At 41.4% G+C, this 18,726-nt stretch overlaps 1 protein-coding gene across 19 annotated transcripts in view; it reads left to right on the plus strand.

The window, feature by feature from the left end:
- The window catches only part of gramd1bb (GRAM domain containing 1Bb), a 75,489-nt gene that overhangs the window by 48,719 nt on the left and 8,044 nt on the right, over nt 1-18,726 (plus strand). For 13 of the 19 annotated variants that reach the window (XM_046390296.1, XM_046390297.1, XM_046390280.1 and 10 more), the window contains 9 exons: nt 4,472-4,682; nt 8,453-8,476; nt 11,039-11,059; nt 11,708-11,731; nt 16,846-16,930; nt 17,543-17,646; nt 17,764-17,859; nt 18,097-18,177; nt 18,299-18,414. In XM_046390296.1, the coding sequence (XP_046246252.1) occupies nt 4,569-4,682; nt 8,453-8,476; nt 11,039-11,059; nt 11,708-11,731; nt 16,846-16,930; nt 17,543-17,646; nt 17,764-17,859; nt 18,097-18,177; nt 18,299-18,414 (665 nt within the window). In that variant the 5' untranslated portion in view covers nt 4,472-4,568. Of the gene's footprint in view, nt 1-4,471; nt 4,683-6,918; nt 6,940-8,452; nt 8,477-11,038; nt 11,060-11,707; nt 11,732-16,845; nt 16,931-17,542; nt 17,647-17,763; nt 17,860-18,096; nt 18,178-18,298; nt 18,415-18,726 lie in introns of all 19 variants that reach the window. The other 6 variants (XM_046390281.1, XM_046390284.1, XM_046390282.1 and 3 more) reach the window with 6 other exon arrangements.

Below are 18,726 nucleotides of genomic sequence, written 5' to 3' on the forward strand. Positions count from 1 at the left end.
CTGTGATGTACTGTTTGTAACCCTGCAATATTCTTTCATTTTCTGAGCTAAATTTGGGTCACAACAAGCTCGTCAGTTTAAGTTAGAACGATATACCACAAAGCACCACTGGTATTTAATATGCAATATCAAGTGTTCTTTGTTACTATGTATTTACACATTTATTATTTAGATAATTTGTAAAATTAATTCAGTAAAGCAAATTATGCTCATGCTTTTGCAAATTAATAAAAGAAATATTGCACAAAACTACAAAATGAGTACAGAAATTCATTAGGAAATATTAACATCCAGACATTTGAATTACAGATATTTGTATCACTATGTTGAGACGTCAATGAAGCCCCGATGGGCCGTGATGCCTGATGTCTGTCACTTTGCCTATCTGCTGTATTTCCTGCCCAGACAGCATGTCTAACAACAGAGCTGGCGAAGTATATTTAGTCACACACTCTGAATATTTAAACTTCTCTCTCTCTCTCTCTCTCTCTCTCTCTGTGTAGTTGCTATAGTGATATTCATTCTAAGCTGAGCTTTGTTTGAGCTTTGTATTTGTGTGGGCAGTGCTCTAAGTGAAATGGCTTTTTAATTTGTTAAATTGTTTGTCAGCTCTCTCTCTTTCTCTCTCTCTCTACAGTACATGACTGAATTCTTCGGAGCACTTAATCAGGGCAACCCTATAACTCAATAGCCCACGTGAGTGCTGTTGAAAACACTGGTTTTCATAAGTGAAGCACATTTTCCTGTCACTGACTGTGGCTCTGTTTGATTCCGATATTTGATTCCAATAGGTGTTTTTAAATTGAAAAGGCTAGTGACTTGGTTTTTTATCGTTGCACCAGAAGGCAGGTTGTCCTTCGTAACGTCAAAAATGACTCATATATCATGTGTTTGTAGTAACAGTCAGCTGCTGTACAGGTAGCAACAGCTGTGACTATTGTTCTACAGCTGAAGAACTCATTGTGCCTTTTCATTTAATTCCCCGAGCATCACAGTCCAGAGATAAAGCCCTGGCTGGTACTCTTGCTTTATGTCAAACTCTCAGTGTTTTGTTTCATGAAGCCATTGATGACAAAGCAGCTGTGATAGAAGCTTTTGTGAGCTCCCCTGCTGGCTATCGTCGGCTGCGTGTTCACTCTATCCACACCACCATACGGGCTCAAAGAGCAAACTGTTGTGTGAATGGCTGATATTGGGCTTAGTCATCCATTTGCCGATGATGGAGACGTGTCCCTTTTGTTTACTGCCAGGTGTGTGAAAAGACAAGGTGATCCATGAATTTCTCATCTGCCAAAAAACAACAAGGGGGTTTCCTGTACCAGAGGAAATCCTCTCATTTTCTGTGCAGAGGGAGAGCATAAGGGATGATCCTCTTATTAATGTTTGTTTTATGTTTTTTTGTTTTTTTCTTATAATTTCTCTGTTGGAATTACTTAAGCACAGCTCTTACAGGTATTGCTCCTAAAGCAGTCTTTAAATAACTTTAACTCTAATTTTTAGTTATTTTTGTTTAGACCCAGCCCCTTTTATACTAACAGGCCAAAATCAGTAATTAAACCAACAGGAAGTAGATACATAATGGTACAAAATACTTTGATGATACATCCATCTGTTGTATTTGCATAAAACCAAAAAAAAAACACCTACCACGATTTGAGACCATCTGTACTCTGTGCTACTAAGACTTTGTAGTACTTTATAATTTTAGATAAGAACAGCTTTAAAAAACTGATGTCGTTGGACAAGACATTCAAAATGGCCACAAGAAAATATGCAGCATGTCTATTAAGACGGACACAGCCCATGCTGAAACAATCCTGGGAGCGGATCACCCATTTTAATAATGTGTTGCGTTGACCCGAGGAGAACTGTGGCCCACTGTAGGAAATGGTTCAGTGATATTAGACACAGAACCGGAGGGCTTCCACCAGCCAGTACCTGACATGTAGACGATATGACTACAATTTCCTCTCATACTCCATGCCACACGCTGACCACCACCACAATCATTCAAACTATGCCTACATACTGTGTGTATAAGTACATGATCAGGACAGATGGATAACTGAAGCCGAATACCAGCCTTGCCTTGCATTGTTTTGTTTAATTGCGACTGAAACATCCCCTGCAACAACTTGTGTCCCACATCAGGACAGTCAAATTCAGTCAAGTTCTGATATACTCTCACACTACACTCAGTGTGTTAGTGGAGGCAAGCCGCTACGTAAGAAGAAGAATCAACTTTATTGACAGTGTGTATATTTTTACATACACACACTGAATTTGTCTTCTGCATTTATCCCATCCTTAGTTGAAAACACATGCAACACCTGGCAAATTACATGCAGTGAAACACACAGAAGAGCAGTGGGGAGCAAATTGGGGGGTTAAGTGCCTTGCTCAAGGGCACATCAGCCGGCTAATGGAGGGGGGGAGCATTTGTCGCATTAATCACTCCACCACACCCAATGCGGTCTTTACATCTGAAGTGAAGACCTCCTCCATTTATATAAAGATCACATAAAAATTAATACACTTATGAAAGCAACAAGGAAAACAATACACAAGGAAAATGTAGAGAAACTATTTCGCCCAGCAAATATTATTTATTAGTGTGGTTGTTACTTAATGCACCATCAATTAATTGTATTTATTTATTTTAATAAATTATTTATTTAATACATTAAATAAATAAAATCACATTCACAAGACAAGGTTGGACAAGAGGGAAACGCAGGTTGATTCGTCTGCCCCAAACAGAGCACTAGAGAAGCACTAACACCAACATGTACAAGAAATGAATTGCGATATTTTCCTCACGTTTATCCCATGTACTGCATCTGTGTGCAGCCCAGACAGTCTCCTGTCTCAGGCGGAGAGATTATGATGCATGCTGAATATCAATGTACTCTGCTTTCTACCATCATAGTGAGCAGTTGTACTTATATATAACAGATAAAAAAAAGTGAGCTTATGATACAATAATAAAGATAACATAGGAACCTTGAGATTTATTTGGCATTCACCTGCCACTGAGCTATGGCAGTAGATGTCTGCTTCCATAATATATTATTTGCGACAATTAATGTTTTTCCAAGAGAGTTTTCCTAGCAAATTTAATCAGGTCAGCAGGGACTAATCAGTAGTCAGTGCAGAGTACACAATGTACAGAACAGTCAAAATGATCATCCACTGAGCAGCAGACCTCTTGGTAATCATATAAATGGATGTCAGAGGTACCTTAATATACTAGATGTGCATCAAACAGATGTGTAGCCTCTGTGTTGTCCCTGCCTTTTAAAATCAATCAGCTATGGGTCCCGCAGACCCTGACAGCCGGACAGAAGCTGTCAACGCTGCTCTCTGTGATTCAGTGCTCTAAGCTGCTCTAAAGTCTCCAATGTAACAGTAGATCAGTAATTCATGGGCGCAAACAGTGGCTATTGGCTGGCAGTGACGTAATGGCTTGCATAACGCCATGTCAAGTAACGGTGGCTTGCAGCCACCCTGCCACACAGATCACTTACAGAGCCTTTTGTTAGCTTCTGTCATTGTGAGGAGACGGTGTGTGTTTGTGTGTGCATGCGTGCGTGCACATAAGAAAAGAGAGTGTCTTGTGTTGGATCACACAGGCTACCTGATAGGAACTTAGTGTTCAATGGAAGGATGGGGACTACCTGTCTGAAGACAACGGTCCTTCGGCTTGGCTGGAGAGCTGTAGGTGAAGCCATTAAAGCAAATCCCGTTGCTGAAGTCAACATGTACCTCAGTTTGACATGCTTCAGTTGCAGTAATGATGCTTTGTACCTGACATTGTATCTCGGATCATCTAATCCAGAGTGGCTTTGCTCCAGTCGTGAAAACAATTTTGGTATTTCAGGGAAAAATATCCTTAATTATTGTAAGGCCTCATGTTTTACATCGACTCAAGTAAACAGCTCAATAAATGTCAGGGTCGAGAAGATATAAGTTGGCTGTTTTTCCAGTACATTTCATAATCAAATTGGCGATGGGCTCAAAAACATATTGATTGTCTTGTTGCTTCTAAAGTGTGCCATTAGTGAGAAAATCCTCAAGTCATGCATGGCAGTGTTTTGCACATTTGTTGCCTTTACTTCTGCTGCTGCTGCTGCTGCTGCTGTTGTTGTTGTTGTTGTTGCTGTTCTTCGTTTCTCGCATTAGCTTAGCTGGTATTAGCCAGGTTAGCACATGGCACCTCAAGGCTGTTAAGCCTCAAGTGATGTAAGCATGAGGAAACAGTTTGTGTGTTGTCCTGCTGTCCACTCTGAGCTGTAAACCAACGGCCCTAACTTGCATGGTGTTTACGTTGATATATTCAAGGAGTGTTTGTATAATTTCTGTGATGCAAGACCAGATTATTGTGTATCTTTACATTATGTTGTAAAAATAGACAACATCAGAATGGGTGTACAGATGATGTTCTCATCCCTCTTCCTTTCTCTCTTTTTAGCACTGCCAGTAACTCAAACAAGAGCACACCTGCCTGCTCACCGGTCCTGCGTAAACGCTCGCGCTCCCCCACACCACAGAGCCAGGAGGGTGAGAATATGGTCGAGAAGGGTTCAGACCACTCCTCTGACAAATCCCCCTCCACGCCTGAGCAGGTTGTCCAGAGAACGTACTCCCTGCAGTCAGCGAGAAGTGGGGCAAAGAATTCAAAGGTGAGCAACCAGGAGATGCTCGTTTTTTGGTTTTGTTTTGGTTTTTTTTATTACCTGTTTGGCATATTTCCTTTCTACCTGTTGGGCAGAAATGAAGGTTTAGCATCTTACACTTTTAGTATTATTATTAATAATACATATTATTATTATTATTATAGTACATATTTAGTATCTTGCTTTCGGTTCTCAGCTCTGTCAAGAATGGCCAACCCCGTGTCCTTCTCGCTGAGAAGATGTGGCACTGTGAAGAGAGATTCTCAGTAGAGAACAATCATACCGAGCTTTGTGCCTCACAAAGCTGCTCTAACATTTTCACAGAATAGCTGTTGTGAAAAGCTTTACTGTGGGACACAAGGTGCCAGTTTCACACACATGGATTAGGGTTAGACTGGTCAGGATAAGGCTTAAGACACTTCTCTGAAAGTGTGAGTTGTGTTTGGCCAAAAGCATAAGCAGCATGCCTTCACAACACACTGTTGTATGTAATGGCACGTTTGAATTCTATAAATACAGCTTGTTTGCACAGTACACAAGCTTACACGTGTTATCTCTTTCAAAGACGAGAAATCAGAAGTGAGGTTAGCTTAATGCTTTTCTTTGATGTTATAGTGATACCATCATTGTGACTTTACAATGCTGTAGCTGATGATACGGCAGCCATTCATTAACTGTGACTGCATTAGTTGGTGCAGCTCGGTTCCTTTTACCCAACATAGTGACGCACCCTTTGTGATTGGTTATTGACTTGATGTAACTAGTGTTCTGCAGCTTTCACCCCCTTCCCCCCTCAGGAAAGACTGCACCCTCCTCTCCATCCCAGCCTTTCATTTTTACATCCCATACGCTCCCTAGTCTGTTTTTCCTTTCCTAAAACTGCATTTAAATGATAGACAGAACAGTCTAATATTGAAATACTGTAGTGAAAGCATTCTTTATATATTTCATATATTCACTCACTGTTGTGATTTTTATGTTTATCACAAGGGCACACTGGAATTAGAGGTCAAAATTAGTGATGTAAGACAGGGATGAATAAATTTGGTGCAGCAGCCAACTCTGAGCTCATATGAGTGATTCAGCAGACAGGACAATGGAACAGGGTCTGCAGGGATACAGTTTGGTGGACACAGTTAAAGAGAGTTAAACCATTGAATAAGGTGCACTGTAAGGGCAAAGCTACATTGGTGAAGACATGCTGGTTATCAAAAGGCTTCTTTCTGCACATTGTTCCACAGCTTATCCCTCCGAATGTAGTGATGTAATTTAGATTCTTTTAGTTTGTTGATCTGATGGATATTCCTTCAACAGATTTCCTCAACACATTGAGCTAAAGTTTTGCTGATAATACAACTACAATACTTCCAGCATTTTATTTTTAGCACTTGTCTCCTGATTGTATGTGAAAATTTATGAAATTTCAACCGAAAATTCAGTTAACAAGAATGGTGTTCTTGGATTTGAAGGACAGATTCACATTTTCATCTAGTCTGTCTAAAAACAATAGTCGGAGGCCCATATGAACACTGATGCAGGGGGTAATTTCTCTCCCCGTTAAAACTGGCTGATGTTAGCATTATTAGACTGGAAAACCTATCCTGTAACAGAAATTTGGAAAATTTGTGGTCGAAGGTTTGCTGTGTTGTAATTGCTTCCATGTTACTGAACAGAGATGGAGCTTTTCAGACATATTTGTTTTAGCTCTTTGTCCTAACGCCTTGCAGACCTTCCATCTGTTGACATCCTAAGCTCTTACTGAAACAGTCTGTGGAAACCAGACTTGTTGTTCAGGTGTTGTAATTGCTATCCTACCCTCGTCATCTGCATCTGCCCATCACAACTGAACTCAGTGATGGATTGAGTCTTTCAGGTTATTTCACAGGAGCATGTGGCCCTAATGTTTTGTATGCTCAGCACTCATTGAGCTTCCAAAATGTTAGAAGTAAGCCATGTCACTCACATCCGCATTTACCTTCTCATTCTGTCCTCATCTGTATTAATTCACTTGCTGGTTTTGTCTCTTTTTCCTTCATGATTTTTGTCTCCACGGCACAGTGTGCACGCCTTCTCTCTTTGCTGCTGCTGCTACATGCCATATGATAATGTGTGCCATCTGATGATGACTGTTCAGCTCTTCTGTTTGTACTTTCAGCTGTTTCTTCTTGCAGTTGATTTCTTTTATATTTTTGTTTTTTTTTCTATCTGATTTTTCTTTGTTCTTCTCCTGATTGCATGCTAGTCTCACAAGCGACTTTCCAAAGTAAGCATTACTCTTTTTTCTGTTCTTCAAGTATCTCTGTGCCCACCTCCCCTCTGCCCCACCTCTTGTCTTGTGAGCTTCTCTGTGGAAGTGTCCCAACCCTGTTTGCAATGCTTCACCCTGAATCCAGCTCATTCCTGTGCACACTGCAACTGTTACAAGCCCTATCTGCACCCACAGTCATAGCAGATGGACATTTAAAACAGACAACCCCACATTACCGCACTCCTCTCCTCTCCTCTCCTCTCTTTTCCTTTCCGGTGATATGCAATGTAGCAAATTCCTGATTATATCTTTAAATATTTGTATTAAGGTTGGTATACATGATGTATATAAACACAGTCAGGATCAGGAAAACAAATTTTAGAATGAAAGCATAGATATAATGGAGTCTTATTTTTAAGATGTTATCATTTCCAAGAAGATATCAAGAAGGAACATGAATATTTCTGGTTCAAATTCCAAATGAATAATAAACAATACTACAAATAATTGTCTGAAATCCTTTCCCTTTTTTCCACTTTAGCCCCTGTCCCATCTCTCTCTTTACAAACTTGTCCCACTGTTACATTTCGGTAATGAGAGCTTTATATCTGTCATGCTGTGTAAGTGCTCAACGACGGAGAGATAAAGTGTTAAAAATCCTGCCAGCATCCCGCTTCAGAGCTCCAGGACTACATCATTATTTGAGCAGACTCTCTGTTGTCATATGAGAGGATCGCTCTTGCTCTCTTTCCAAAAAATCCCACTCCCCCCTTCCTGTAAACACACAGCAGGCTGGTGTCACGTTTCGTGCGCCACCCATGTTCATCCATCCAACTGCTGCTTGTCAGACTTTGTCACTCATTAAATTTATTGCTGAGTGTCAGTATATGGGATCTCATTTGTTCCAAAATTGTACATACATACACAGGCAGACACATGGAGACGGTAAGTCGGAGGTTGGTGTGAATAGCAGCATTGTGATGCTGTGTTTTCTGCTATGCAGTTGCACAGTTTGTTTCGAACACACAAATCCTAATTGATTACATCACTTTTCAATTACATGCCACAGTCCAAGCCCCCACCCCAACCCACACACACACACACACACGAGCCTCTGTGGTCAGCAGCAATCACATGACCTCAGACATGGCGTGAGGTCATCCAGGCAACGTGAGCTTGATCACCCATAGTCCTAATGCAATCCAAATAAACGAGTGCATTCAGCAAAGGGGCCCTTCTGCAGCAAAGGCCATATGATGATAGTTGTCACAATGCTACAAAAATAAACGGGCTTCTCGTGTAACATACAAGCTCGGTGGAGAGTCAGATTTTGGACCATTTGGACCATCAACAATAGAGTTCTGAAACTGTCGCATTGTACTGACAGTGATGCGCTTCCAAGTTGTTTGCGAGCCACACACTCATCAGACCTCAGCTTCCTCTCTCTCTCTCACTTCCTCTTTCTTTTTGTGTTCATGTTGCTCACTGCTTTGGTTAACGTTTTGTTTTCTCTTTAATTTTCTTTCAGTATGACAGACTAAACCTGATTAAAGTAAGCATTTCTTCTTGTTTTCATTTGACCCATTGACAATCCCTGCTGGCCCCCATTAAATCCCCTGGCCCTCCACTTCCTCTGTAGCTGTGCGACTGTAGGATTCCCTTTGATAGTTTCAGTCCCTCGTGTACTTTCCCATGCTTCCCATCCCCTGAATTAATGTGAAAGGACAGTCATTTGTGAACTGTGCAAAATTGTTTATTCTAAAATGTTTTTATACTGAAGATTCTGCATTAATTAAAGAGTCGATTTCTTTTTTTTAAAGGAACAAATCACCCAAAAATGAAACTTTTGTCATCATCAACCCCCATGTCGATGGAGAATTAAGTGGGATTTTTTCATCAACAAACCATTTGTGGAACTTCACAGCAAACCAGCATTGCAGCTTCTTTCTGAACAGCTTAAGATGGAAACTTGAGCTTGAAAGCTCAAGAAAGCTCTTTTTTTTTTTTTAAAACATTTTAAAACAAGTCCCTGACTTCTTCAGTTGTTGAGGAGAATGTTGCAGTGTAAGTTCACTGTGAAGCTCCAGAAATGTTTTGTTGACTAAGAAACTTTACCATAACTATCTATCCACTGGGCTTTGAATAAGGACTGAATTTTCATTTTTGGGTGAATTTTTCCTTTAATTGAAAAAAGCTCATGTCATCCTAGTACTTGTTTGCTGCAACAGGGAGGGTCCATGACTTTAGCAGTTTAGAAGTTCTGCAGTTTACTTTGTCATGACAAAGACGACTGTGGAAGTCTTTCAGAGGGCCTGATTACCATTGTGAGGGAGACAGTTTTGATGTTTGGAGCTCTAGTTTGATTTTCCCCTCAAACTTCACTTTTTCATTAAATGACAGAAGTTCAAAAGAAAGATGTTGACATAGAAGTTCACAGTTTTGTAATCCAAAGTTCCATGTGTGTTGACATTTAAACCAGATGAAATAGTTTAGAGTTAATCACTAAATCATAGAAGGGTCTCCAGCAAAACTCTGAACTGTTGGCATAGTCTCTCTCTCTCTCTCTCTCTCTCTCTCTCTCTCTCTCTCTCACACACACACACACACACTCACACACACATACAAACTATGCAATACAAACTGTCCATATGAACAATACTATCATAAATCTTGCAAAATCAAACACTAGGACACATGCTCACACACACACACACGCACACACTCCTTATCCAGACAGTGGCCTCAAAGTAATTCCTCTCTCATGTCTCTGTCACCTTCAAATCAGATTAGCCCACATTAGCCCTGCAGTCGTCAGAGCCAGGCCTCAGGCCTGCAGCTGCAGCTCACTGCGGGCTGACACCACACACACCAGATAGCCACTGAACCCTGACACATGCTGAGAAAAGCCTGATGACAAAATTCAGTGGGTTTTAGATTTTTAAAGGGGAAACTATGCCACATTTAGATACATTTTGTGGTCATGTTATGGCAGCGTTATAATGTTTGAAACACGCTTATGATAATCGCGTTTATAAAGTTCCCAAAAATGTAGTGATGTTTAACAGTGGTCTTACGAGGATAGGACTACATCCAACTCATTGTAGCATAACAAAAATTTTTTGTTTTTTGTTTTTTTTCATTTAACTTAAAATAGGCTGCTTTCATTTATTGTGAAACTGGAATCAGACACTGGATATCACTTTTCACCCCTCTGTTCTGCCTCTTCTCCCCTGAATACCCTCTTCCTTGTTTCACCCTCTGAATGATCACCTGCATGTATCCCCTATGGGACTTTTGCTCCTGTGGTGTTGGAGCAGAACGTGTGCTTTATGTGGCTAGAAAATGTGGTAATATCATGGTGATGGTTAAGCTATATCTCTGCTGCCCCCTGCTGTTGTACTACTGCAACATATTCAACTGGATGTTTATGAAGAGTGAACTGAATCACATATGATTATAAGTCCCCAAATCAAAAGACTGCTAGAAGGTGAACTTGTTATTAACTTGCTCTTTCTTGAACTGTAAAAGGTTGTACACTATTTAAAATGATTTCTATAAAATTCCTGGAATAATTTCAGAGCATTTGTTTGATCAACTTTAAGATAAATTAAAGGTGTCACAGACACAAAGATGAACATATTGTAGTACAGTAGTGGCAGTTTACACTTATAAGCACTGTACTTATGCAGTATATGACAGGTTTGGGCTGAAATTACTATGAGTTCTCCTGATACAGGAAGCAGATTTTCCTCAGAAATTCTTTTATTTTGAAAGACTTCTGTATTTGATTAATTAAAATATATAAATCAGAGAACCTTGTGTCATTCTGTGAATGTCACTGTTACTTGAGTGCCATTGTGGGTGACTTGAAAGATAACTTCACTGTGCTCACCTCGGCACTCTAAAGTTCAAAATCAAGTCCAGTTAAAGCAAACACATGCTTTTGGGCTTTTAGACTTTGTGGGAAATGTCCTGTAAATCCAAAGAGTGTGAGATGTATTATGACCTTAAAGCCACACCCTCATTATGTCTGTGTGAGCCTGTACGCCTGCATCAATTTGAACAAGTATCACAGAGTTAAACACACCCCCTGTCTCTCTTTCTCTCTCCACAGAAAAGCCAAAGCTGGTACAACGTAAGTCACATCTTGCTTTTGTTTACATTGTTTTTTGTTTATGTGATTTTGTAAGTCCTTTGTGGGTGTGTATGTGTGCTACTGTAAGCTGATGTTACATGGGTGGCACTTGGAGTTGTTTTAGTGGTGAGTTTTTCTGAAAAGATGTCCCTGCTTTGTGGAGCACCAAATCACTGGTGATTTGTGGTTACTGGTCCTCCAGACAGGAATTAGCATTAGCTTAAAAGAGCAATATGCAGACATTTCTGATGCGGGGATGACAAGGAATGAGAAGACTGAGTAGGACTTAGCACATGCGATATGGTACTTAATTTTACCAAACCTCATGGTGCATGCAGTATAACCTTAACAAAAAGTATTGCATTTTTATGTTTGGCCACAAGATGGAGTGCTAACACTATTTCTGACCCCCACTACAGTGCTGGTCAGTTTCTGAACAAGCCCAGCCAAACTTAAACCATGAACAGGTGCCTGTTGAGTTTAATTAATCCCACAGAGTGAGAGAGAATGAGCACATTAGACTTCACACCTCTCAGTGTGAAACCCTAGTGTATCCAGAAGTGTCTTTGTTGGACTTGTTCCCATTTTATGTTGTTTTATTTCTTTTTTTGTATTCCCTGTGTATACACTGTTCCCCTCTCTCCCCAGCATGAAAGGCAACACATCCTGAGAGTAAGCATGACTTGTATTCTTGTGCAACCCTGGAAATCTTTCTGTCTCTCTTGCTCTGTGTTTTGGTCCTCAGATCGGTGGAATGATAATATCCCCCCTGCCTGTTTCTCATTCCATTGACTCCAGCCAGTGTTGTTACCACCTAATAGCAAAACCATACGCTGAAGGAAATCAAACTGGCTTGTTGAGATAAATTTAATTCTTTTAAATGTTTTGTTTGTCTAAAATAATTTTGATTGTAAATTGAACTGTCAGTAAGAGAGCTCTGAGATTTGTCTTTTTGTCTTTGACCACATCTGAGTCTCTCGGATGTGGTCAAAAGCCTGTCACCAATGAAATTCTGGCAAGCGACAGGTGGTAACAAGCCCACTGAGTTTCTCATTGTACTAAACAAATCAGCAAGTCATTACTAGGGCCTCTGGACGAGCCTTGAATGCCTTTGAACAACGGGGGAATGGAGCATGATGCTTTGGATCGTAGCATGTTTCCCCACAAGTCTGACTTTCTGTGTCCAGGTACCAATAAACGTGGACACTGGGACATTTAGCCTTCAGAGTGTGGGAAAAGGGAAAAGGCAGGAATGTTGCTGAGTTCAAAAGAGGCTTGGTCCAAAAAGTCCAGACAGGTTCTTAAATACTTCTCTAATGCATTCTAATGCTGTAGTAAGCCACTCACATTTCCTCTACTGACGTGCTATCTAGAAAGGAGCATCACAAGTAACAATCTAGAATTAATGTTGCTCTGTCTTCTACACTTTTAATGTCTCACAGATGTAAATGTCATGTTTGCAGATAATGTGCAGCTGACTACCAGCACAGCGTAGCAGATACCAGGACCATCATCTAATGCACTTCACCAAACCTGATCATAATCTTTTTTATAGCTTCATCTTGTATTACCCACTAGTTAGTGCCAAACTCTTTTTTTTTCTTAAAGGATCAAGCTGGTGATATTTCGTCATACTGTCAACAAATCCTATGAAAAGACCGAAAACAGCAATAACTTGATTCTACAAATGCATAAAACTAAGCTAACCTTATGTCTTATTCATCAGTACCATAGAGCTTCAGTATTGCCAGAAGGTATTAAAGACATATCAATGATTTTATTGTGACACATACAGAAATCCTGCTCCTGGAAATAGTCACTACCCTACGTGTTGCCTATGTATTTATCTGAATCTGAAAACAGTCCACACCGACACACTCTTTAACCCAGTCAGAATAACTACAGCAGTCACTGTAGTTTTGAGCAAAAGTTACTGCAAATATTTGCTCAAAATATTTGTTCATAACTACAGTGACTGCTGCTTCAGAAAACTATTAATGCTTCACAAAAAAATGAAGCTATAAATGTGTGACCTGTTCTTACAGATTTGTCTTCAGCAGCAGCCAGAGTTCTCAGAGTTCCACTCATAGCGTGGGAACATCTGAAAGGATCAAGATGCTTGGTTTTAGTCTGTTCTTGGGATTTGTTGGCAGAAAGAAAAACAGAGCAACGCCAGCCTTACCTTCAATCGATATGTGAACTGAATGTGTATGTACCTGCATGCAAGACAACGTGTGTGTGTGTGTGTGTGTGCGCGCGTGCACCTCTACATGGCAATGATGATCTCCCATGGCACTGAAGCCACAGTGATTAAAAAAAAATTCATCCGTCCTAATGTGAGCTCTGAGCCAGTCTGAGATGCGCACATTGGCCGTCTTTCTGACAGCTTTGTTGCACTGTTTGTTGCACTGCTTCTGTGACAACCATACCCACAGGCTCTGGGAAGTTAGCAACGAGAGGGAAAAAAACAGTGACAAACAGGGCATGGAGAAGTGAGATTAGTGCTTTAGACAGTTAATTTGTTTAAATCTGCATAGATCGATGCAGCAGAGGGTGTATGTTTGCCTTCACTCGAATCACCGCACATGCCCACCTTGCCTCCATAGTGAAATGATTGTTGTTAACAGGATGGACACACACACATCTAACCCTCACCCTCTTTAAAACACTGAAACCCCACCCTGGTTTACAGTACCAGTCTCTTCCATCTCCCACTGTTTGTCCAGTGAGTTAATAGATAACCAAATCCATAAACACAGTGTACCCACTGTCACACCTTGTCCCGAGTCTCATACTGTCACCTGAACACTGGGCGCCGCAGCAGTCTACAATGGTCTCTTTGTTTGCTTCATTTATTGGAGCAAATTAATTGAATAAGCAGGAAATAAAGGACTTCTTTCAGTGCAGACACCACACTAATGTCAAGGGCCGATTTGTTCTGGCGGTAGTTTTTAGTAGACGAACCATTCATTCCACTGAAATTTCATCCACATGATGTAAAGGCATTCTTAAGAGGGTGAAGGCCTTTTTTAGAATGGCGTGTGAACGATCACCTCTGTTTTCCAGAGAGGCTTGCTGCTGAAGGTTATTTTCCAAGTCTCATCTATTTTTCCTTCTTCAGAAAGCATCTGCAGCGTCTAGTCAAAGTGGGGACTGGGAAGTAACAGCAGACCAAGTCGTGGCTGAATTCCAGCATGCAAATGTTGGCTACTACATGTGTGTTTAATCCAGCACAAATCAATGAACTATAAGCTGTAGTGAGACTGGCGTGTCCTTTGCCATGGGGATCTCCATCACTATGCCCACCTACTTGACTGTTGAAATATTTTTAGTTAAGAATAGTGGGAGGACATGCACGCTATATTTTTCAAGCACTGCTAAAATAGAAGCTGCAAGGCCTTCAGGGGAGGCCTTCATACCTTCAGCAACTTCAAGTCATCGCTGATCAGCGCTTTGGGTAGCGTTTGGTAACTTCCCAGCAGCTTTTCATACTTAAAATCACTGATAAAATAAACCAACTACTAAATATTTAGTATGTTGGTCCAGCCACTTCACCCAGCGATTTAAGATCTGGAATGCAAAACCAGTGCAGGCACTGTCAAGATTGATGGTGTTGTTTTGCAGGCGGAGGTAACTGGAGGTTATGCTCACATCTGTTCTCTGTAACTCAATCACTTGGTCCGACAGCAAGAAGGACTCACCATGCTTTAGCAGCCTTTGATTCAGTCCTGTGTTCTTTGGTCTTCTTATAGCCGCTATCTTGCCAGCCATATCTTTGTTTGCATCCACTCTGCAAAGTAAACTTGCTCCATTTTTTGCCAGTTGTAAACTGGGTAATTACAGCACACACACACACTGAGCTCACACACTTTCTAGGAGAAGTAAGCAGGAGAGAGAAAAAAAGGAAAAAGCTACTGGCACAATAATAAAGGACTTGTTGGGTGAGGGTTACTAGAGGGCAATGGCCGTAATTCCTCTCCCTGTGTGTGTGAAAGGAAGAGAGAGACAGAGAGAGAGAGAGAGAGAGAGAGAGCAAGAGCCAGAGAATGACAGAGCGAGACAAGGATCATGTGGCTGGAGTGTGCTATGTCCACCACTCAACACTGAACTAGGAGCAGCACCCAAAACAGGGGGCGGGTACTGCAGCTTCCAAACCACTGGACTCACAAGCTCTGTCGACTTTTATTTTCCAAGCCGACTGGAACTGACAGATCCCCCAGCGTCAGAGGAGCCCACTGGGGGCTCTGTTTTGGAAAATTTGCTTCCATCCAGGCGCCAAAAAAAAAGATTTGGCACTGTAAAATATGGAATTGCAAGAGGATTGTACAATGTCGGACTGGGAGGCCGTGCTGGAGCTGGATGAGGCGTTGGCAGGGTGGCTTCTGCAGGGTCCAGCTAGAGGGGAGTGGGGCTGGGAGTGGGGCTGGGCAGCCTCAGACCTTCAGGATCCCGAGTGTGACTCTGAGGAGATCCCTGCTGTAAGTTGACCTCCACTTGTAAGCTGAAAACCACGAGGAGAGGAGGGAACAAAATGGTGTTTGGCTTCAGTGAAAGATTATTGAGCTATTTTTGGGGCAAAGTGAAGTCACAAGAGAAGGGAAAACATTTGGTAACGGGTTTTAATAGTATGCTGCTGTAAGCATTTTGTGGTAATTCCCCTCTACTGAAGAAAAAACAACTGGTTCGTGAATGAGTCATATCTGTTTGAATCCTGTAAGAGCTCACAGAGGCCTGCTGTTTGGAGTGTCCGCCGGGCTCCTATGTGAGCGACTTGATGTATGTACAGTGTAGGTGTGTTTACTTGATTGTAGTCGTGGATGAAGGTTTTTTAAAAAGTAGTTTGATGTTTCCAAGCAATTAGTAAGGGCTTTCAGAGATATCACTCACATGTTTTCAGAGCGGTTTTCTCAACAGCATGTAGAAACGGACACAGACACTCCCATACGGTGTTTCAGTTCAGCGTGTTTGTTTTATTAGGGAGGCACATGCTGTGATTCTTAATGTAAACAGGCTGTTCTTTTCCCACCATGATCCAGTGGAATATATTTTTTCTTTTGTCTTAGCAAACCTCTTGTTACTGTATTGGCAGCTATTGTTTCCTGAAGCTTTCCTGTTGAAGGAAAGCATCTGGCAGGGACAGTGAGAGCTCTCATTTTGGCACACACTTTCGGAGGTTTTATACACCAAGTGTGCTGAAGTCGGGCAAAGTAGATCAGCGTGTTCACGTTGAATACGGTATCACTGAAAAGTTTGTGTAGGGCCAGGTTAATCAAAGCACCATTAACCGTTTTGTTTGATATTTGTCAGTTGTCTAATGCCCTTTGTCATTAAACAAAAGCCTCATTGTCAGACAGGTGTTGCTCTGTACTGCAAATCAGAGAATATGACTTGCACCAAATGCTCATAGTCACAGCAGCATGTATACTGAATGATGTGCAGCCGGCTGTTGTTTTTGGAATTATGCTTTAACTCATGATGTGTCATTAATGATGCGGCTGTAAAGATGACTCACACCTCTGCTTGCCATTCACTGAACATCCATTTCCAGAGCCTGGCAAAATCACCCACAGAGTGCAATCCAGGGTGTAATAAGAGTAAAACATCCTGATCAAACCTGTGGGTGGTTTGAACAAGGTTATCGACCATGCTTATGGAAACAAAATAACTGGGGCTGCGTGACGGAGACTCGTGAGTGAGCGAGTCAGACAGCATGAGTTTTGAAAGTGTGTGTGTGTTTGTGTTTGTGTGTGTGTGTGGTGTGTTTCTGACCCTGCCTGTCACTGCAGGTGCTGAGCCCGACATACAAGCAGCGCAATGAGGACTTTAGGAAACTCTTCAAGCAGCTCCCTGACACAGAGAGACTCATTGTGGGTGAGTGGACGCCATAAACAAACAGGTGCCATCAGGGTGCAGCTACGTTATGACTAATTAGAAAATGATTAATCCCTACAGAACAAGGATTAACATCATGAAATGATTCAAGTATGTATAAATCAATAATGTTGGAAATACTCCAGTTTTCAGACAACCTCCTCTGCTTATATCAGCAGATCTTCTAACTTCTGATAATGAACTTTTCCAGCAGTGTAAGCCACATGTCACACTGCACCGTGAGCACATGTCACAAGTTTAATTGATTTGTTGTTGCATGATTTCCCAGCTCTGCAGTGGATATTGTCCTTGTTCTTGTATGTTTTAACAAGTAAAATTGTTGGGTAAAACTGAGCTGAGAGTGTGACTCGTAATAATCAAGATGCACAGCAGGAAGCAGGAATGCTGCTAAGCACTGCACAGATGGTGTGGCAGTGAATCTGACTGGATGTTCTTATGTCTGATCTAGTCACAGTCTTGCTTTTTATGATTTGTGTCTTACTGAAGTGGATGTCTTTTGTGATTTTGCATCATACTTAATGTGTGTGGCGGTAGTTGTTTTTTTTTTGTTTTTGTTTTTTTTTTGATTGTTCTGACATCTTCACGTTGCAGACTACTCCTGTGCTCTTCAGCGGGACATCCTCCTGCAGGGACGACTCTACCTCTCTGAGAACTGGATCTGTTTTTATAGCAACATTTTCCGCTGGGAAACACTGGTATGCTTGCTAATGCTCAGAACCCATTGGGTTTTTTTAGTATTTGGTATTTGGCAGTATTTGGTCATATTTGGAACTATAATGTGTGCATGTATGTGTAATTGTGTGTATGTGTAGTTGACAGTGCGACTAAAGGACATCTGCTCAATGACAAAAGAGAAGACTGCCCGCCTCATTCCCAATGCCATCCAGGTCTGCACGGACACTGAGAAGGTAAGAGATACAGACTGACAATCTATACGTGTTGATATTAGTAGCAACTCACACAGAGTAACTAAAGCAGGCATAGCTATTACTGAACAGTTGTATGTTTTAAATCTGATCACACACTAGGCAAGCCCACAGGTACAAAGTCTGGCTGGTGACAGGAAGATTTGGGTTTTAATCTTTCTTAATCTAAGCGTCAGTGTGATTTCATTACACTGTCTAATTACTGGGCATTTTCCACAGCACTTTTTCACCTCATTTGGAGCCAGGGACAGGACCTACATGATGATGTTCAGGCTGTGGCAGAACGCGCTGCTAGACAAGGTGAGCAAATCTGATGTGCAAGTTTGTGGTTTTGCTGATGTTCATCTGAAAGATCGTGTTCACACAAGTAGATCTTTGTACAAAGTCTTTTCCCACTTTGACTGGTTGATGCATCTCGCAGCCCCTGTGCCCCAAAGAACTGTGGCACTTTGTTCATCAGTGCTACGGCAACGAGCTCGGCCTAACCAGTGACGACGAGGACTACGTTCCGCCTGATGACGACTTCAACACCATGGGGTGAGTCTGTTTACGCGGCAGCATCAGTTACTATGGTGATCACTATAAACATTTGTCGGCTCATGAGCTCATTATCCAAATCGCAAAATAATTAGTCCAGTGTGAGCTGTGAGAAGCAACTCTCAACATCCTCAGTGAAATACAAGCATACACACTCCCCAGCTCTCTCAGCTAACCCATTTAGACGCACCGCTATGTCGTTTGTACTACAGCTGTTTTACACACCTTGGTTTACCAGCTGGGTTGCGTACTGCCCTGGTACTAGGGAGAACTTCAAAGCTGTAAAAGATTCAACACAGCAAATACTGCATT

Source organism: Scatophagus argus, chromosome 5 (genome assembly GCF_020382885.2).
Source record: "Scatophagus argus isolate fScaArg1 chromosome 5, fScaArg1.pri, whole genome shotgun sequence".
NCBI classification, from domain to species: Eukaryota; Metazoa; Chordata; class Actinopteri; family Scatophagidae; genus Scatophagus; species Scatophagus argus.